Source organism: Chenopodium quinoa, unplaced genomic scaffold (assembly GCF_001683475.1).
Source record: "Chenopodium quinoa cultivar QQ74 unplaced genomic scaffold, ASM168347v1, whole genome shotgun sequence".
Lineage (NCBI taxonomy): Eukaryota > Viridiplantae > Streptophyta > Magnoliopsida > Caryophyllales > Amaranthaceae > Chenopodium > Chenopodium quinoa.
In genome coordinates, this window is record NW_018742204.1 from 9624470 (window position 1) to 9644552 (window position 20083).

The following is a 20083-nucleotide window of genomic DNA, read 5'->3' on the forward strand; positions in this document are numbered from 1 at the left end:
TTGTTTTTAATTATTTTGATTAATACAGGTTTCCTTTGGTAACTATTTTTCTTCCCTTAATCTTAGTTGTTATTTTGTTCCTTTAATCATGTCTTGCTTTATTGCTTTGATTTGTTTAGTTTTTATTATGTGTGAGTAGATCTATTTCTAGGGTTTATGGGGATCCATAAATAATATGAAGGGGTAAATTATTGTTGTTAATTGTCAATGCTAGATTAATTTCCTATTGATTGATTTAATGCTCTGTGAGTAGATTAGGCTTGATCTTTTATGCATGAGTTTGACAATGTTGATTCGAGATTCGACAGATGAGAATTGATGTTTAGGTCTAGTTTCAGTAGGCATATTAATTCATAAATGGTTAAATCGAGATTCGAGAGATGAGATTTAACACCGGTAGATTAATTCTATGATTGTAATACGTAGCGAAAGCCCTTTATGATCTGATTAATTCATGCATTGATGATTGACTATTATGTTTTACCCTGGAATATTGTTTATTGGTGAACCTATGCCTTAGATCCTTTTTATATATTGTTTTCTCCTTATTCTCACTCTTCGTAGTTTAGTTTCATATTCAACTTATATTGGTTACTTCATAATCTAGATTATATTAGTTAATTAGGAATAGAAAGACTCATTTCCCTGTGAAGTTCGACCCTACTTCCCTATCTGCTTTAGTTAGAGGACTTAGGTATTTATTTTTTATTAGAATGATGTTCGACACTATGCTTTCCTTGCGTCACGTCTGCAGTGTTCTGGTCTTCAGGCTATGCTTCTTCACAATTATGTTATTGTTAGTCCAGGACCGGCCTTTGATGGTGCTCTTAGTTTTTCTAATAGGACTGTGGAGACTGACCTTATGAGTAACCCTAGTGAGATCGCTGCCCCTAAACTCATAAAGAAACTGGCAAGTATATATTTCACAAAGGTCACTACATCTGCGGATTCCACTTTCTCCTTATCTCCGCGTCAGGTTGCCTTATGAAAGTCCCAACAGTGGGATCACACTTCGGCCTGGTTCCAAACAGTCCTAATATCGGGTTTGGGTCAGACTATGAATGGTAAGACTTACCGTTGTTTTCTTTGCTACCGGTTGGGTGTTCCATCAGATAAATGTTTCTGACGAAAATGGTTGTTTTTTCAACAAACCTTTTCTGACAACCGGTTCCTACGGAAATTATGTCGAAAACGGGTTTTCTGATGGAATTTTTTCGTTGGAAATGACTTTTTTCTTGTAGTGTGACTTGCTATTTAAATGAGCTTAACTTTCTCAATCAACTTCAAAATTTTAGTTATATCAATGTATCAATCTCTAAAATTTTGGTACTTTCTGATGTAAAATTTTTGGCTCCAGTGATCAAGGTAAGACTTTGGAAAATTGCAAGCAAGTCTCTAGTTACAACCATTAGAGTTGTAAGAAATATGCCTTTATTATGATTTTGGGTCTTGGACTAGAAAGCACTCTCGGGGTAGCTCGATAAGTTGTTGGCAAGCTTGAATATTGTGACGAAAGTGAGCTATAGCTCCCAGGCAAGTGGGCTATAACTCGCAGAGGTATTTAGGTGTGGCTGGGTCGAGCGAGAGCTAGGGCACGTGCAACACAAGAAGTTGCTCGTGACAGGAAGTGCAAGTAGCGACAATTTAATGTTAAGGTGGTCAGCGTTTTTCCACGGTTCTATGTATCGATATTATTTTGAAGTGCTATATATACCCCCTAGGGTTATTCGTAGACGTGGTGAATGTTATTGAGTAGTCCTTTGTGTATTTCTCATATGCGAGTTCTGAGAGAGATAGCATTGTAAATGAGAGAGATAATCAATCTATTTTATGTGATTAGTTTCAAATCATTTCTAAATTTGTAATTTGTATTCTCTTAGTTCAATAAAACTATTATTCTCACCTATTTGTGGACGAAGCCAACGCATGGTTGGTGAACCATGTAAATCTGTGTATGTTTTTCTTGTGAATTTTACATTCAATATTTGTTCTTTTTTGCATCCGTTATAACAGGAGTTGTTCTCATGGTTAGGTTTAAGCTTGCTTCATATTCTAATATAAAATTAGATATGTTTATTTTTAAGACATATCTTAAAAAATGTAAATAGTGCTAATAGAACAAACAAAATGAATTAAAGAGTACTCTGTTTTACTCTACCACTTTTTATTTTTTATTTTTTAACAACTATTGTACCAACTTAGTTGGAAATTTCCCGTCCAAAAAAAAAAAAAAAAACTTAGTTGGAAATTTAAGATTTGATTGAGACATTAATGAGTACTCCCTCCGTTTTTAAATACTTGCTCCATTTCTCTATGCGCGGAGTTTTAGAAAAATTAGAGAAAGTAATAAAATATAGAGGTAGTGGGGTTGGTGGAAGAATAAAAAATTGTAAAAAGCAAAAGTAGTGGAGAAATTGGAGGTGAGAGAATATGAAATGAATAAAATATGATATTTGTTGGGTCCACTAGGTGGTAGAAATGAATTATATATTGTAAAAACTTTTCAGATAAGGAAATTGAGCAAGTATTTAAAAACGGCCAAAAAGGAAAGTGGAGCAAGTATTTAAAAACGGCCAAAAACGGCCAACTTGTTTTTTCTTTTTTTCTCTCCTTTTTTTAAAAAAAAAAAAGTTTTTCTAAGCTATGCCCCGTGGTTAATAGAGTTTCTAAGTTGTGCCCATGCTTTTTCAAAAGTACAAGATGTATACTACAACATGAGATGTTTTTTCAACCGTACCTTATAACGTTAATCTAACTAGTTCAAGTTGTGTTAACAATTTATTACCGCACTTTGGAGAGAAATTTCACATCCAAATTAAGTTAGAGTTATATAAATAGGTTAACATTTAGCATTTTTTTTTCCTCCACATTTTCTCATCTACTTTTTCTTCTTTCTTCTTAGAAGTGATCAAGTTGAGCCCAAGATTTTGGACGGGCTTTGGATAACTTTTTCCGGCCCGGCTCGATTTTTAAAAATTTTGGACGGGCTTGGGAAAACAATTTTATGCAATATTCGTTGTTTTTTTTGGCTCGGCCCGACCCGATAAGTGGGTATTTTTTTACCTTTTCCCAGTTCGAACCCAGTCTAGCCCTGTGGCCCGCCCATTGATCACATCTATTTCTTCTTCAAGCAACCATTGATATGTCAAACTTTCAGTGTATTTCTTATTTTTTTTTTCTCATAGGCTTCTTATTACTTCCTATTTATTTACAATTACTAACGTCGAATTTACATCATAGGGTACGATTGATTAAATAACTTAAGTTAGAGGGCATAACTTGTAATTTTTCACACTTTCGAAATTCAACGAGAGGGTATAGTTTAGAAAAACTCATATTTCTTTTTTAAATGTTTTTGTTTTTTTTAAAAACAACAATGGGAGCAAAGAGCCAACCATCATTGACCAAGGTGTAAATACCCATTCATACAAGATCATATCCACCATTTAAAACATAAAAATTAAAATCAAATAAATCAAATAACCTTTATTTTAAACTTAGCATGCATGAAACGTGTGTTAGTGGGTACCATAGCCTATAACATAAAATCAATAAAACTTACTAGTAGTGGTTGAAAATCAATAAATTGAAGAGTTCAAACATAATCATATTCTATAGTTGAAAAAGGAGAAAAAGATGGAAGAAGGGTTGTTATTGAAGGAAAAAGAAAAAGGAAGAGACGATGAGATAGAAAAAATACAAGTAAGATGGAAAGAAGTATTAGAGGAAATGATAAGAGTGAGTTGGGTGGCTGGTCCAATGGTGGCGGTGTTAATGTCACAGTACATGATTCAAGTCGTTACGTTGATGATGGTCGGTCATCTCGGCCCGCTTTACCTCTCTAGCACTGCTCTTGCTGTATCTCTTGCCGCGGTCACCGGATTCAGCCTCTTGGTATCTCTTCTGACCGATCTTTTTTTACTCTGATTTTAAATTTTTTTATGTAAGGGAATTTAATTATTCTGAATTTGTTAAATTTTTATCAGGAAATTATCATGAATTTGTTTCAAAAAAGGGAAATTATCATGAATTTTTAATAAAAGGTGGAAAAAAGTGTCCATAATCACTCAAATCGCTAGTGGATGATCAATTAACTGTTGATTAAAATTATGTTCCCGCACTACCTTACCTTTTTGACTTTTTTTACCCAAAAAAATAGAGTATTTTTGCGTTTTATCTCCAAATACAATTTATGTTTGTCACATGTTTACTTGTTTAGGAGGTGGATAAAAAGTTAAACAATGAACTTTGGATAATTTAAATGAATAAATTGTGGATGTCAGATTATCAATTGGTAAATTTCAGCCTTAGGATCAAATCTGTTCATACCAAACCTCTTTAAATAAATAAAGATATCATATCATATAACTAATACTTCCTCTATTTTTATTTATTTGCAACACTTCTCTTTTCACGCTTACCGATGCATTATTTCAATCGTTTATATCTTTAATTATCAATATGTAAAAATTATAAATATTAGATATTAAAATAGTATAAACCGAGACGAATCTAACAAGATCCCACATGACTATATTTTTTCTTAGGTATAAATCGTCAAAACTAGTCAAAGTGGTGTATATGCATGAATAGTGTAAAAGTCAAACTGTTGCAAGTATAAGAAAACAGAGGAAGTATATAAAGCTAAGCTTTTAGGCAGGTCACAAGGTAGCGACATTTGACGTTTCAACTTTTCGCCAAGTGTCGCGCCACGTAAGATAGACTTAATAGACTTTACAAGATAAAAAATTTAGTTTAGAATTCTATTTGGATAGAATTTTAGGATAAAATTGTTAGTTTAGAGTTAGATTATACTACCTCCGGTCTAAATTACTCGCAACTTTGAAATATTTTATATCTCACAAATAATACCCTAAAGTTGCGAGTAATTTGGACCGGAGGTAGTAATTCTAATATAGTTCAAAGCGTAAAACATCCATTTATAATGTATACTAATTGCCTAAAATAATTTGAGTACTTTACAATTTAATAGAGTTTTATTACTATGTAGACCCATCAATAAGGGTCGGGTCACGAGTCATCTTGAATTGGGTCACTTCAGGTTATGAGTCAAGAATTGTTCAACTCTTGCCCAAAGTTTTAGGTTCGGATCAACCTAACGGGTTTTAAACATTTATTTCATTTAATTTATTTTTTATTATTTTTTTTAGTGTATTAAATCGAACATTTCCACCAACATTATTATTAGCCATTATATGCCTATTAGATAACAAATCATCACAAAAGCACATCCAATTCCTAACTAATTTGTATCAATGATATATTTTAAAATTTAATCTATAAATTAAAAAATTATCTTACAATTCAATAAACAACCCGGGCATCGCACGGGTCACAAAACTAGTTATTAAATAAATTTAATCCAAAATATTCTATTGTTATCATGGTAACCTTTTTTTTCTTTTAGTTACAAAAAACTTAAATACCCACTACATCTAGTATATATTTCCAGTTCGTGGGTATGGATACGACACTAGCAGACTTACAATACTAAGACGCAAGTTCATGACTCTGACTCAAAGACGTTACACTAGAAATACAAGTACCATAACTAACATTCGAAACAAACTTTTTTAGGTTGATTGGGGGATCAGCTATGGGGGGTTAACATTCTTCCTCTTCTTGCCAATATGGGACCTGCAACAAGAAAACAAATTAGTAGAGATGGTAGGGACAACACTACTCGGGACTGTCCTTCTTCTCTGTCCCTCCTTCCAATGTCGAGGAGCCTTCTTTCTAGATGAATGTCGACTCATCCTCCTTGAATTGCCGTTGGACTTGCATTGGAAATGGAGATTGTTGGAGCTTGTAGTAGATATACTAGATGAGACAATATTGACTTCCATAGAAGAGTAGACCTTTTCCTTTCGCCCAGCATCACTTGAAATTCTGTTTGGGGTTCTTGGCTTCCCATGCCTTTTTCAAAGATTGAGTTTGAGTTAGCTTAAATTTTTTGTTGAGATGGTTTTTTTTTAACTTGGTAATAGAGCCAACATGACACAAATGTTACTAGTTCAAATCTTAATATCTTATCCACTCTTCACTTTACAGAATATTTTTCTAGTTATTCTTAAAAATTTGAGTATAAATGAACTCTTGTGTATTTAAGTATTTGCTAACAATTTTAGTAACTGTAATAAGTATGAAAAGTTGAATTTTTAGTGAGTTTGAATCTTTGACAAATAATAATTAATTCATAAATTATTTAGTAAGTGTAGTAAGTATGAAAAGTTGAACTTTTGAATGATACTTGCAATGTACTTGTATATCAAAATGAATTGGAAAATTTGTCAGAAATAACACCACCTTTGGGCATTCTTCTAATAATAGCTCCACCTTTTGATTATTCCAGAATAACACCACCTTTCTTATGCATTTGCCAAAAATGGTACAAAACCGGTTGGTAATCCGGTTTACAGGTTACCTACGACACTTGTCACAATCTCATTGGTTAATTCTTTTTATTTTTAATTTTGATTTAAAAAATAAAAGAAAAACATAAAAATTAATTTTTTAAAAACCTTAAAAAAAAAATTTTAAAAAAAGAAAGAAAAGAAAATCACCCTTCCAACCCAACCCCCCTTCGGCCTCCGCTACCCACATCGGAAAACACCAGCCTCCCAACCTAGCCCCCATCAGCGGCCCCCCACTTCATTGGAAAACACCACCCTCTATCAATTTCCGGTGCACGACCCTCCCCTTCCTCATTTCCTTCATTTTCGCTCAAGAATCAAAGTAGGTGCACCGCACACGACCCTTCCCTTCCCTTCCCCACCCGATTGAAGTCGTACTCTAAATTCTCCATTGAAGCAGCTTTTGACATTATGAGCGTTATGTTCTCCATTGAAGTAGACATTAGCCAAGTCGTCAAATTGAAGCTTCAATTTGACAATCAAGGACATTTTTTTTTTTTTTGCTTTTTTCTGGAATTTGGGGCAGAAATCAAAATAGGGGAATGAAGGGGGTGCCAGAAAGGGGTCGGGAAGGGGAGGGGGTGCCAAAAAGAAGGTCGGGAAAGGGAGGGGTGCCGGAAAGGGGGTCGGGAAGGGGAGGGGTGCCGGAAACTGGGAAGAGGGCTGGGGAGAAGGCGGTTTTAGGTGGGAGGTCTTGGTGGGGGGTGGTGGTCCGGTGGATGCCGGTGAAAGAGGTGGGCAGGGAGGATGGGAATGTGGAAGGAGGGTTTTTTTTTTTTTTTTTTTTTTTTTTTTTTTTTTTTAGGTTTTTTTAAAAAAAAATCAAAAATATAAAAATATAAACTGACTAGTCAGATTGGGACACGTGTCCAAGATTACCTGTAAAATAGGTTACCGGTTTTTTGTTTTATTTTTGGCAAATGCATGTGACAGGTGGTGTTACTCTGGAATAATCAAAAGGTCGTGCTATTATTGAAAGAACGCCCAAAGGTGGTGTTGGCAAATTTCCCAAATGAATTTAGTAAGATCAATTGCGACAATATTTCTTCATTTTTAAGTATATAAACTAGTGGTGGCCGGAGCAGGTTGCTAGCTTGTACTTGTTTAATTTGCTAATTAAATTCGACTGTTTAGATAGTAAGACTTGTTAGTTTTGAGTTTAAGTCTTGCTATAAACATTTTTGTTGTCAAACTGAATCATAACATACAGAACACAAATAGTATAATAAGACAAAAATTAACTTATCTAAGTTAACTATAATTTTATTGGATAAAAAAACACAATTAATAAATGGCTAAAATGATAAGATTCTTAACTCAAGACTTGTTAGTTTTGAGTTCAAGTCTTGTTATAAGCATTATTATCAAGTTAATATTTGTGAATTAGATTTTTTCCTAAAACTTACCCAACAGCTGCTCAACCTCCACCACCACACCACCACCACCAACGCACATTCGCACACCCTCTCCGCACGCAGCCCAGCGTAGCCAGCCACCACACGCACTCCCTTCCTAGTCCACCACTACAGGAAAACCCATCACTGCTCTACGACCGTTTCCCTACCAAAAAAACAAAACCCCTCCCTAAAATCGACCACCAAAATTGGCCACTAATGGATGAAATCGGCTGATGTTGGGGCTGAATGGTTGATTTAAACCCTAAACCGGTTGATTTCGGCCGTTTGTGGCCGATTGTCGCCGATTTTCGAAGGGGCTGAATGGTTAGGGGAAAGGGGCGAAATTCGACGGGGAAAGGGGCGGAATTCGAAGGGAAAGGAAGGTGGAGGCGAAATTTGCAGGGAAGGGGGTGAAATCGACGGGGAAAGGGATGAAATCGAGGGTCGGGGAAGGGAAAGGGGTAGGTTTCGAGGGCGGGGGAGGGACAGGGCGCCGTATTTCGGCTCGACGCGAGGTGTTTACGGGGGTGGGGTGTTTTTTCAGGATGGTTTAGGATAGGGGGTGGGGGGCTGGGTTTGGTAGTTGGGCTTTTTTTTAATTTTAGTTTTTTTTTTCTTAATTTTGTTTGGACGTGTACATGTAACCTGTTACATCAAGTTAGATGACCGGTTGAAGGTGATAAAAATTAATAGAGTATAAAGTTGGGAGTTATAAGGGATGAACAAAAGTTGAGATTAATATTGACGGACGAGGCAAAATTGGGATTAATGGTGACAATTTTTCCAAATATTTATTGACAAATTCCTGAATTAATGATATTGCCTTGTTTTCAATCTTATTGCTTTTTATTAAATTTTCTTTTGATGGCAACTTCTTTCTGTTCAATTAATCATAATAAATTGGCTATATGGTTTTTAATAATTAATTATTTTGTTTTCCAGTTTTAACCAAAATTTGTACTGATTTTACATCTCAAAATGTAATGCTTGATCATCTTTACTAAACTATGGTTCCTCACATTTTGTAATTATAATGTATAACAATGATATCTACGAATGTAAATTAATTTGCTAATATCTAAAGTCTTGTAAAATTTGAAGTTATGTTAGTAACATATCAGAAATTAGTAAATTCTAACATATTTGCGCTTGTTCGATCATAGTTAGGGATGGCAGGTGCATTAGAGACTTTAAGCGGGCAATCTTATGGAGCACAACAGTACAAGAAACTAGGAACTCAAACATACACTGCCATTATATCTCTCACTTTATTCAGCATCCCCCTCTCTGTCATATGGATTTATATGGAGGATATTCTCGTTTTCATAGGCCAAGATCCTTCTATTTCACACGAAGCAGGAAGATTCATGACTTATCTTGTGCCTACTCTCATTTCTTACGCCGTGTTTCAGCCCTTGGTTCGATACTTCCAATCTCAAAGTTTGGTCGTGCCCATGTTAGTAAGTTCCTGTTGTACTCTCTGCCTGCATATACCCCTTTGCTGGGCTTTGGTACACAAGTTTGGGCTAAAAAATATAGGTGGTGCTATGGCAATGGGTATATCAAATTGGTTGAATGCCATTTTTCTGGCATTGTTTATGATGTTCTCTCCCTCGTGTGCAGCTACTCGTTCTCCACTCTCCATGGAAATGTTCCATGGAATTGGATTGTTTTTCCGATTTGCTATTCCTTCTGCTTCAATGATTTGGTAAGCTCCTTTTTATCTCTTACAATCTTGTGTACTGATGTTTTTTTAAGTATAATGAACTAATCTGTTAAATATGATTTCATCTTTATGATTATAGTTTAGAGTGGTGGTCGTTTGAGCTGCTAATTTTGCTATCAGGATTTCTACCAAATCCAGAACTCGAGACTTCTGTTCTCTCAGTGTGGTATTGTTCTATGTTCTCTATAAACTCAGTACAATTTTAGTTCACGTAACTTTTTAATATCATCAAGTAAAAATAACTCTTGCTGGTCTATTGGTTACAAGCTTGACAACGATTTCAGCGTTGTTTGCTATACCTTATGGAATTGCAGCAGCTGCAAGGTGTGTTTCAGACCAAAAGTTCTAAAGCATACTCTTTAGTATAACATAGAATTTAAAGTTCAACTTAGAGTAATAATCTTCTCTTTGTGTGTGAATATTACAGCACGAGAATTGCTAATGAGCTTGGAGCAGGAAACCCACAAGCTGCTCGTGTAGCAGCCTGTGGAGTAGTTGTGATGGGAGTTACCAATGGTTTGATTGTTAGCTCAATCCTTTTTGCTACTCGAAGAGTTTTCGGATATTGCTTCAGCAATGAGAAGCAAGTTGTAGATTATGTCTTCACTATGGCACCTTTAATTTGTGCTAATGTTATATTCGATAGTATACAGGCAGTTCTTTCAGGTATCAATATACAAATTTTAGCTGTCAACAGTCAACAGACTTTACTAAAAAATGACAGTATAAGATTATCATAAGGATTTCATTCACAAATTCATTCCATTACTGATGTTATCTTCTAATCATGCAACACACTGCCGGACTAATTGTTATTATTTCAACCTTCAGGTGTAGCTAGAGGGTGTGGATGGCAACATTTAGGGACATACGCGAATCTTGCAGCATACTATCTTGTTGGAATTCCGATTTCTGTTACATTGGGTTTCTGGATGCAAATGAGAGGTAGAGGCCTTTGGATGGGAGTTATGATTGGTGCTATGACACAGGCAGTCCTTTTGTCTATTATAACGAGTCGTACCAACTGGGAAGAGGAGGTTCGTCTTGCTTATAGATCTTCTGCATATTGCATTCTTGCTCTTTAGATCACAATTTCTGTAGAAATTTCGGATCAACCTTATATTTTGATAAAAGTTGTACTGTTGGTTATTTTACAGGCAAGGAAAGCAAGAAAGAGAGTAGCGGAAGAAAGTTCAGGAGTAAGCAATGGAGAACAGAGGCCATTGATAAACTAATAGCCTTAGGCCTTGTTTAGTTCACCTTATTTTTACTTATTTTAGAAAAAATAAGTTCATATCAGATCAAATAAAAAAAATAAGTTTTCAGATCAGATTAGATCAGAAAAAATAAGTTCAAATGAGCAAAAATAAGGTAAATTAAATAAGCCCTTAGTTATTTGTTCAGTTCACGTAAAAAAATAAATATAGTAAGTGAGATATTTCAGGAAATCAGAATTTGGGAGAGTTATTTGGTTGAGAAAAGGATGAAAAATGCAACATTCTTGAAAATTATACTTCATACAAAATGAAAATTTTAACTAATCCTTATTCGAACTTCCTACTTCCTATGATTAATCAAACATTTTTGCGACTCATTAGACATTGAACAACCAACATGGGAAACTCAAGTTTTATGTATTAAAAGATTAAAGACATAAGAGGAACTGCTACAAAATACTTGCTTTATATTATAGAGAAATTCGCAATGGTAAACCTTAACTTATTACTTTTCTTAATGGTAAACACTAAATTTTTTAAATGTCTATGGTAAATCTCAATTTATTATATTAAGCTAATGGTAAACACTTAATCCTCACTCTAACCATGGTTAAGGCTGTTTTAAAAAAAATAAACATAAAATGCCTAAATTACCCCCATTTATATCCTATCCACCCACTTATGTCTAATTAGAATTGAAGTCTGGGTGTTAAGTCGTTTCATCTTCTTCCATTTCTTCAGTTCGCACATCGAAAAAGAGAGTGAGTGAGGAATTAGTTTAGGTTGAAATCATTGCGAAAAAATTAGGGCTGGATATTTCTGGGTTTGGGTATTCTTATTGTAGAAAATTTTCTGTGTTAAAGGGTATAATTTAGGGTGATTTTCGAGGAATTTTGCTCGAAATTCTAGGATACAATTTGCGAGTTTCGTCGACGATTGTTTGTTAGTGAACAAAGTTTGATCTTTTGAAGCTTGACACTGCTAATAGTGTCAATTGAAGTCAAGTATATGTTGAATTTTGCTTCACATTATATTGTGCTCTGTTTTTGGGTTTTAATAATCAATGTTTGAATAATGTTTGATTGTGAGTTATTGCATGTTGACAATCTTAATTGCTGGAGTTGATATTGTTACTGATTTATGTCTTAGAATTGCATGATTGTAGTGTAAAAGTTGTTGTCTTTGTTTGTTTTGATGTTCTTTATGTGTTGGGTATAATGCTTACCCAAGTAGTGATTATATGTTGTTCATTTGTGTTGTTGTTGCAGAACGGATGAAAAAATAGTGCTACAGTTTCAATATAGGGGTAAAGATGTGTCTGCCTTGGTTGATGATTCAAATAAGGTGAATTTGATGGAACTTATTGTGGAGTATTAGGAAAAAGCAAATGAAAGCAATGTTGAAACACCCCAAAATCCCACATTTAATTGTGTGTACAAAATGAAACATGTGAGTCTTGAGAGTGATAGTGATTTGATGAAAATGTTTGTGAACTTGCCTGATAAGAAAGAGATTTATGTATGGGTTGGGGATGGTCTTAAGGACACGAAGGTTGTTGCAGCAGCTAGATTACTTGTTAAGGGAAAACATCTAATTGTTGAACCTGACCAAGATGAAGTGGTGTCTAAGGCTACTACTACTGCTAGGAAAAAACTTACCCCTAGGAAGAAGAAAGTCCATGATTTGGTTGAAGCTGAAGTGGTGTCTAAGGCTAAATTTGATAAGCATGTTCATGGGTTAGGTATTAAACAAGTAGTTGAAACTGAGGTTCAAAGTTATGATCCAGAAGAAACTTGGCCCGAACTTGAATAAAGACTACAGGAAAAGGTGGAGATAGAGAGAGTGAAAAGGAAAAGAAGGGGTAGAGGGACAGGAAGGGGTAGGGGGAGAGGGACTTCTAGAGGAAGGGGTAGAGGGAGAGGGTCTGGTAGAGGAAGGGGAGAAACTGGGACACAAACACAAACTAATATTTAGATAGACATTGAAACACAAACTGAGATTCAGAGAGTGATTGAAACACAAAATGAGATATTGAGAGAGAATAAAACACAAACTTAGATTTAGAGAGAGAATGAAACACAAGTTGGGATTGAGAGAGAGATTGAACACAAACTGAGCTTGAGAGAGAGAATGAAACACAAGTTAGGATTGAGAGAGAGAATGAAACACAAGCTGGGATTGAGAAAGAGATTGACACACAGGCTGGGATTGAGAGAGAGAATGAAACACAAGCTAGGATTGAGGGAGGGATAGGGAATGAAACTGGGAGAGGGAGAGGTGGAAGGACAGAAACTGGGAGAGGGAGGGTTAATGCACTAGAGTCTTGGTTCAACATCTCCCCAACACCATGGAAACCTAAACAAATTGACCAAGCTGATACTACCCAAGCCCCTTAGTACCAAGCCCCAACTGAAGTGTTTATCCAAGACTCACAACCCCAGCCATCAACTCAAACACTGATACCACCCTTGAAAAATATTGGAGAGTTTGGTACTAGAGTCTCTTCAACCTCTTCTAGAGTTTCAGCCTTTTTTCAGTGAAGACTGCCTAGGATACCTGCAAAAAGGAGAGGCATTGTGGTCAGCACTAGTACTAGTGGAGGGGAGAGTGATGTGAATAATGTAGGTGCTGGTGGGGATAACAGAATTAGATTGCCTAGGAGCACTGCTAGAAGGAGAGGCATTGTCATTAACACTAGTACTAGTGGAGGTGAGAGTGATGTGAATAATGTTAGTGCTAGAGATATGTCTATTAGTTTAGGAGAGGACACTGAGAATGGAAGTTTGGTGTTGTTCAATGATGAATATGGTCAGGGTGATGACGCAGATGACACATACAACTCAGATATGGGATCAGATGATTACATGGAAGATGACACAGATGATGAGAGTGTTGAAGAAGAAGAAATATTTGAGAGAGATGATGATGTGCCTAAGATTGAAGATAGTTATGATCCGTTTGAGGATCCTGAGTTTGAGTATGAGAATGAACAAGATAATTACCTGACGAGGTTATATAACAATGGTAAAGTGTACAAAGATAAGGGATTTGGGAAGATTGTGCTTAAAGAGTGGCAACTGTTCACTGATAAGCAACATCTCAGGGATGTTGTAAGATATTATTGCATCTGTGTGGGTTTGCTATTATTGTGGACTATGCTAGCAACTTAAGGTATGGTGCTATATGCTCAGATGTTCACTGTGGTTGGAAGTTACATGCATCGTTCTTGCAGATGGTACAATATGGGCCATTAAAACCATTCACAACCCAGAACATACATGCCAAGGGCTTGACTCAAGAAATAACATGGTGAATGTTAGATGGGCTAAGAGAGTGTTATTAGATGACATCAAGGAAAATAATGATATCCCTGCCAAGTCTCTTAATGATCTTTTGTTTCAGAGATATGGAATTCATATGGCTCTCAGCACCTTATAAAGGGTTAAAATACAAGCATTGATTGAAATTCATGGTGGCCATGATGTGTCTTACAAGTATTTGCCCAAATATTGTGATGTACTCAGAGAAATATACCCAGGATTTGTTTCTCACTGTGCATGGACAAAACCCAGTCCAGAGAGGCCAATTTAGTTCAACAACATTTTCATATGCTTCAAGGCTTTTTTAGATGGGTTGACAGCTGGATGTAGAAGCCTAATTGGTGTAGATGGGACTCATCTTAATGGTAATTATGGGGGAGTATTACTCTCTGCAGTTGCCTTAGATGGAAATAATGAGATATTTCTAGTTGTATGGGCAATAGTGGGTAAAGAAGACAGTTATAGCTGGAAAATTTTCATTTGGCACCTAAAGAATGCTCTAAAAGACTCTGGCAGGGGTGATGAATGGTGCATAATGTCTGATAGGCAAAACTTATATATGACTTTTTGATTGAATTGACTGTTTTAATTTGTTCATTATTGCAAACTTATTTGACATGTATAATACTGGTTCATGTTTGGTGTTAAGGGTATTGATGTTGCCTTGACTGAGTTATGGCCAAAAGTGGGAATTAAGAAGGTATTGTTGTAAGCATTTGGTGAAGAATTTCAAGGTGCAGTTTCCTGGACTTTTGATGTTCCAACTGTTTTGGAAAGCAGATGGGGCATACAACCCATTCACCTTCAAAAAAGTAATAAGGCCTGCCAAAGGCCAATAAAATGGCACTAGTGTGGCTATCAAAAGTTGGAGCACAGTCAACTTGGTCAAAACATGCATTCAACCCAGCTATTAAGTGTGACACAAACAAGTCTAACTTTGTGGAAATCTTCAATTCCACTTTAGGAGTTGATAGATATAGACCAGTGTTGACTCTCCTTGAAGGTACTTGTTACAGCTCATGTGCTTTCTTTTCTCATTGAATTTAATTCCACTTATGTACTTGTTAAATTTATTCATTGCAGGAATTAGGAGGTTGACAATGGTCAGGATGGCAACAAGAAGGGAGGTTTGTGAGGGATGGTTGGATGATATCTGTCCTAACATCATGAAAAAGGATGCAAGTGATAAGCCATGAGTCAAAGAGTTGCAAGTGCCTAAAATCCGGAGATGGTGAGTATGAGATTTTGGATGGCAAGTCAGTTCTTCCTATGAGCCTTAAGGAACTGACTTGTGCCTGTAATGCATGGAAACTGTCTGGCCTCCTGCAACCATGCTATGAAGGCCATACTACATGCTAATGATGACCCCAGAAAGTACATAAGTGAGTGGTACTCAATCAGGAGGTACAAGCTCACATATGGCAACTCTATCAAGGCTGTACCTGATGTGGAACAGTGGCTTGATATTCAGTATCCAGAACTAGCCCCACCAGCTATGGAAAGAGTGATTGGAAGGCCTGCTAGAAACATAATAAGAGAAGAAAGAGAGCAAGATAAAGGCAAGAGATCTAGAACTTTCAGTTGTGGTAAATGCTAACAGTTTGGTCATTACTCACAAACCTGCTAAGTTGGCTTAACTTTGAAAGAGAAGGCTGCATTGGGTGGTGAATCACAATCTCAAGCCAAGAAGCAAACAAAAAGGAAGGCAAAAGAAGTTTCAACAAGCCAACCAGATCCTACAACATTAGCTACTTCCTCACATCCCATAAGGGTGTCCCCAAGGACTAAGAAGGCAAGAACAGGAGTGTTAGCATCACAACCTGTTTAATTTAACAATTCATCTCAGTAGTTTGGTGGTATTTTTTTTTTTTTTTGCACATGTTTTAGATGACAGTGAAAAAAGGGGTATCTTTTTTGGACATGTATAAGTCTTGATCTGGATGCAATGCTTTTTTGGACAAAATTATTTGATATTTGAAAATTATGGTCTTTGAAGTACGTGGATTATATTTTCTTTCTTGTTATGCCTTCCTTTGAGACAAATCAAACTACCATTGGATTAAATTTGAATTTTATTCATTAATTAAGGGATACATTACATTCCATCATCAAACAACACCATAAAACCCGAATCCTTCAAACTACGATACATCGCAACATAAAACAGAATGAAATACATAATAAGAGCTACTGTCACAATCACTTTGATGAAATTAACCAATTCATCAAGCCTCCTAATAACAGCAAAAGCACCACCTTGTTCAGCCCCAAATTTAGCAGCTCCAGGTCTAATTATATCCTCTTCCTTCACCCAAGCAAAGAAATCGCAACTCCTACACTTGAAGAACAATCTTCAAGGATTCTTCGAAGTCTCTAAGATCTTCACAGCAACGATTTTGGGGGGAACACACTAACATCGAACAAGCTTCACCCAACCTATCCTATCTTCCATGGTTACTAGTTTCAAAGAGGAGGAAGACGAACGCGAAGTTGACATGCACATTCAATTGGGGATTTGCACAAATTTAACAGAGAAATTGAGATTGAAATAATTAGGGTTCATAAAAAGGGGGGAAATTGGAGGAAATTGGGGGAATCAATTTAAGAGGGAAATGGGTATTCACAATTGAAGGGAAATGGGAATTAAGGTTAAACTAGTCATTAACTGTATAGTTAACTAGGGGTTAGAGTATAAATTTCCTAATTAGGTCATTAATTTTACCATTAGCTTAACATAATAAATTAAGGTTTACCATAGACATTTAAAAAATGTAGTGTTTACCATTAAGAAAAGTAATAAGTTAAGGTTTACCATTGAGAATTTCCCTATATTATAATACTCCCTCCGTCCTTTTATTTTTGCTCCATTGCCATTGTTTGAGTCAAATTTTTAAAATTTTGACCAAAAATTATCGTTAATCTATTAAAGATAATATTTTCATGAGTGCTCTTGTTAGATGCTTCTCATTGTATACTTTATTAATATCATGTTTTTATAATTATTACGTGTATGGAAATAAAGATATAGACGTTTCAAGATGCGTTTTGGAGATTGTGCACAATTAAATGAGGCAAAAAAATTAGGGATAAAGGAAGTAGATTTTTGTGCTTAAGTGAGGGCTTGTTTGTTTTTATTTATTTATTTTTTTTTTTTTATTTTTTTAATTAGATCGATGTTTGGAATGCAAATTTTATCCTACATCTCCTTGTAGGTACAACTGCCTACACCCCCTCTTCCCCGTATCTCCCTACACTTCACCTCATTACATCCCTTCCTTAACAACCAAATTTATGTTTGGGAGCACGTTCATTTATTACACACAATTAATTCTATTGAAAACAGATAAATCAGCTAATCTCGGAATCCAAGAGGATCTACTTTTACTTTTCCAAACCTTTTACTCTACTCCGTACACTTTCTAACTTGATCGTCGGAAGTGGAATTCCTACCAACCAGAGTCTCTGCACCGCTTCAAAATCTAATAGATGGCTACTCACTACTGAAGGATGACTCTTTACTCAACTGCTAAAAGCTACCTATTATTGCTAATTTTGTCAAACCCATGTTTTAAAAAAATGCTTAACTCTGCAAAAAAAAAAAAAAACACTAGAATAGTTATTATCCATATATACGGATGTTCACTCCTTCAGTGATAATTCCAAAGCTGAAAGCGGCCCATAACATGAACTTCCCTGTCATAGTAGAATGAAGCTCAAATGACAATGGTGGCTATGTCAATTCTTCCTTCCCGATTTATCAAAGGCCTATCTTTCTCCTCATCTTCTGGTCCTACCACCACCCTCCAGGAAACCGCTTCTTCTTCTCCTCAAGGTGTCTATCTCTCTCTTTCCTCGTTTATTTTCATCTTTATCAATGACTTCTTATTCGGATTCTGTCGTAACATCATGGCTTACAAAGTACACTAGTTTTTGTTGATTCTGCCTTTGAACTAGGAGGACTGACCCAATTGTCTGCCCTGAGGCAGAAATGTAAGTATATATTTATCTAATATGCTATTGATTGGATTTATACTACGATAACTACATCTCTTCTAGTGCCCTATGTTTTAGTACAATTATAGATACTCATTTATGGGAAAGAGTTTATCTATAACTATTAATAAAGTAAAAATCGCTAACATCATCTTCGTACACGTGTCATTTTTTCATTTATTTTCATCTTTGTACGACTCTTGGTTTGATTAAGAGATTGCCCAATCGAGATGGTATGTGTAACATGTGTAAGGTGGAGGCAGAGTCCAAGCTTCATTGTCTCTTATATTGTGTGATTGCTCGGAGTATATGGCATGAATGCGATCTGGGTGAAGTTTGATTTCCTTGACATTTCCATCCAATTCCCCATCGCCATGGGACTTTGCTATGCAAATATCATGTAAGCATTTGAATAGGAGGTAAGATTCATAGTCCATAAATCTTCTATCCCAATCCTCCGGAATAAAATAAAATATGACAGACACGACTATCTTAGATTTTGAAACATTTCTTAAATATTTCCCCTGGAAACATGCTTGGGCTAAATCTTCCCTCAATTGGTAATTCTAAATGAATTCAAGATTTTCGTTCCTTTAAACACTTCTAAGTTCATCTTCCTAATCGTTGAAGTTGAGAAAGAGCCTCATTTTCATTGTTGGTGGCAAAGTAGTGTTTTCTGAATTGCTATTAATCTACGACAGAATATAGCAAAGTTCAATAATTATGTTTAATTAAAAATATTAACAACGAATGAATTAAATAGGTTACTTTAAAGCACTTTATTCAATGTTATATGATCCTAATTGAATTAAGTGGTTCCAAGATCCTTTATTTGTGTAGTAGTTGACTGGACTAAGGCCTTACCATCAAGCATAACATTTTCAAGGTGAGTAAACTCCTTATTGATTTCAACTCTTGCAACTCTGGGGTGAATAATTACTTATATCATGTTGAATTATTATCCTGGCCTTTGCTTCAAGGTTCTAAACACTTTATGTAACCTTGCTAAGCACAAACATTAAAATGTGTAAAACGTGATCTACCACGAGTTACCTAAGATAATAAGTGACACCCTGCGAAGGCAGACCCACCACTCACGATCGAAGGGTTGTAAGGTATTTAATTGGAAAAGCTATCTCAATATAACCGCGACCTAGATTTATATGTTGTGATTTATTTAGTGTACTCTAGGGCAACATCAACAGCATAAAAAAAACCTAGCATGCATAATCTACAAATGCATAAAATACAGCATGTCATAGTATGGCCCCTTAGTCCTAAGAAACTAGACTTGAAATGCTCCCACTTGAACCTTCATGGATCTCCATCCACCTTGCTCCTTTGGGCCTTCAATTCATTGGCTTCTTTGGACTAAACTATTTAAATAACTAATCTATTTACTTTAAATAAAAAGCTAAAAAATACCTAACGATAAACATATCGTATTTAGATTACAAAAATACTTCACGATGTTGATATGTTCATTTTATATAATGATTTACCCCCGTCCCTTGGTCATATTTAGGAGTATTTTTTTGCTCTACAAAGCTACTTTTATTACTAATATGCATTTTCTAGTATTTTTGTAGCTTTGGTATTGTTTTATAGGAAATTGCAGATTTAGAACATTTTCCCGGACTAATTAAAGCCACCACAAGCGTTGGAGTAGGATCGCATTTATATGAACACATTCCGTAGCCCAAGTTCGCCTCAAAGTAATTAAACCGGTGATTAAGGGTTCGGCAAAGAAAAAGAGACCAAGGAAATGGACTAGGTGTTAAAGACCCAAAGAGGAAATCCGTATTGGGCCTAAAAGGAGCCCAATCAAGAAGTCCATGATGCCCGGAAGCTCGCACAACCGATGATGTCCTCGCCTTGAGACGCGCCTGGCCGAGCGAGGCAGATGTAAAGAAGCAACTCCTCCCCCTAAGGCGTGCCCGACCGGGCGCAAGTAGAGGAGTTCTAGTACTTGTAGGCGTCGCTCGAAGTGCGCCTA

The 20083-nt window shown here is 35.9% G+C and overlaps 1 protein-coding gene across 2 annotated transcripts; it reads left to right on the top strand.

The window, feature by feature from the left end:
* Positions 1-3095: 3095 nt before the first annotated feature.
* Positions 3096-11862, top strand: LOC110713523 (protein DETOXIFICATION 12-like). Of its 2 annotated transcripts, none has more exons than XM_021891993.1 (7): positions 3096-3894; positions 8995-9539; positions 9637-9723; positions 9825-9881; positions 9985-10223; positions 10389-10594; positions 10715-11862. In XM_021891993.1, exons 1-7 carry the CDS (start codon positions 3637-3639, stop codon positions 10790-10792), a joined length of 1470 nt encoding a protein of 489 aa, XP_021747685.1. In that variant the 5' UTR covers positions 3096-3636; the 3' UTR covers positions 10793-11862. The 2 variants fall into 2 exon arrangements, with proteins under 2 accessions (XP_021747685.1, XP_021747730.1); XM_021892038.1 differs by having other exon boundaries at positions 3792-3894; positions 8999-9539.
* The last annotated feature ends 8221 nt before the right edge of the window (positions 11863-20083 follow it).

Coding starts and splice junctions, on each gene's coding strand:
- LOC110713523 (XM_021891993.1), top strand. CDS start 3,637: ATGGAAGAAGGGTTGTTATTGAAGGAAAAAGAAAAAGGAAGAGACGAT. Junction 9,724..9,824: donor ACTTCTGTTCTCTCAGTGTG/GTATTGTTCTAT, acceptor ATTGGTTACAAG/CTTGACAACGATTTCAGCGT. Junction 10,595..10,714: donor GTACCAACTGGGAAGAGGAG/GTTCGTCTTGCT, acceptor GTTATTTTACAG/GCAAGGAAAGCAAGAAAGAG.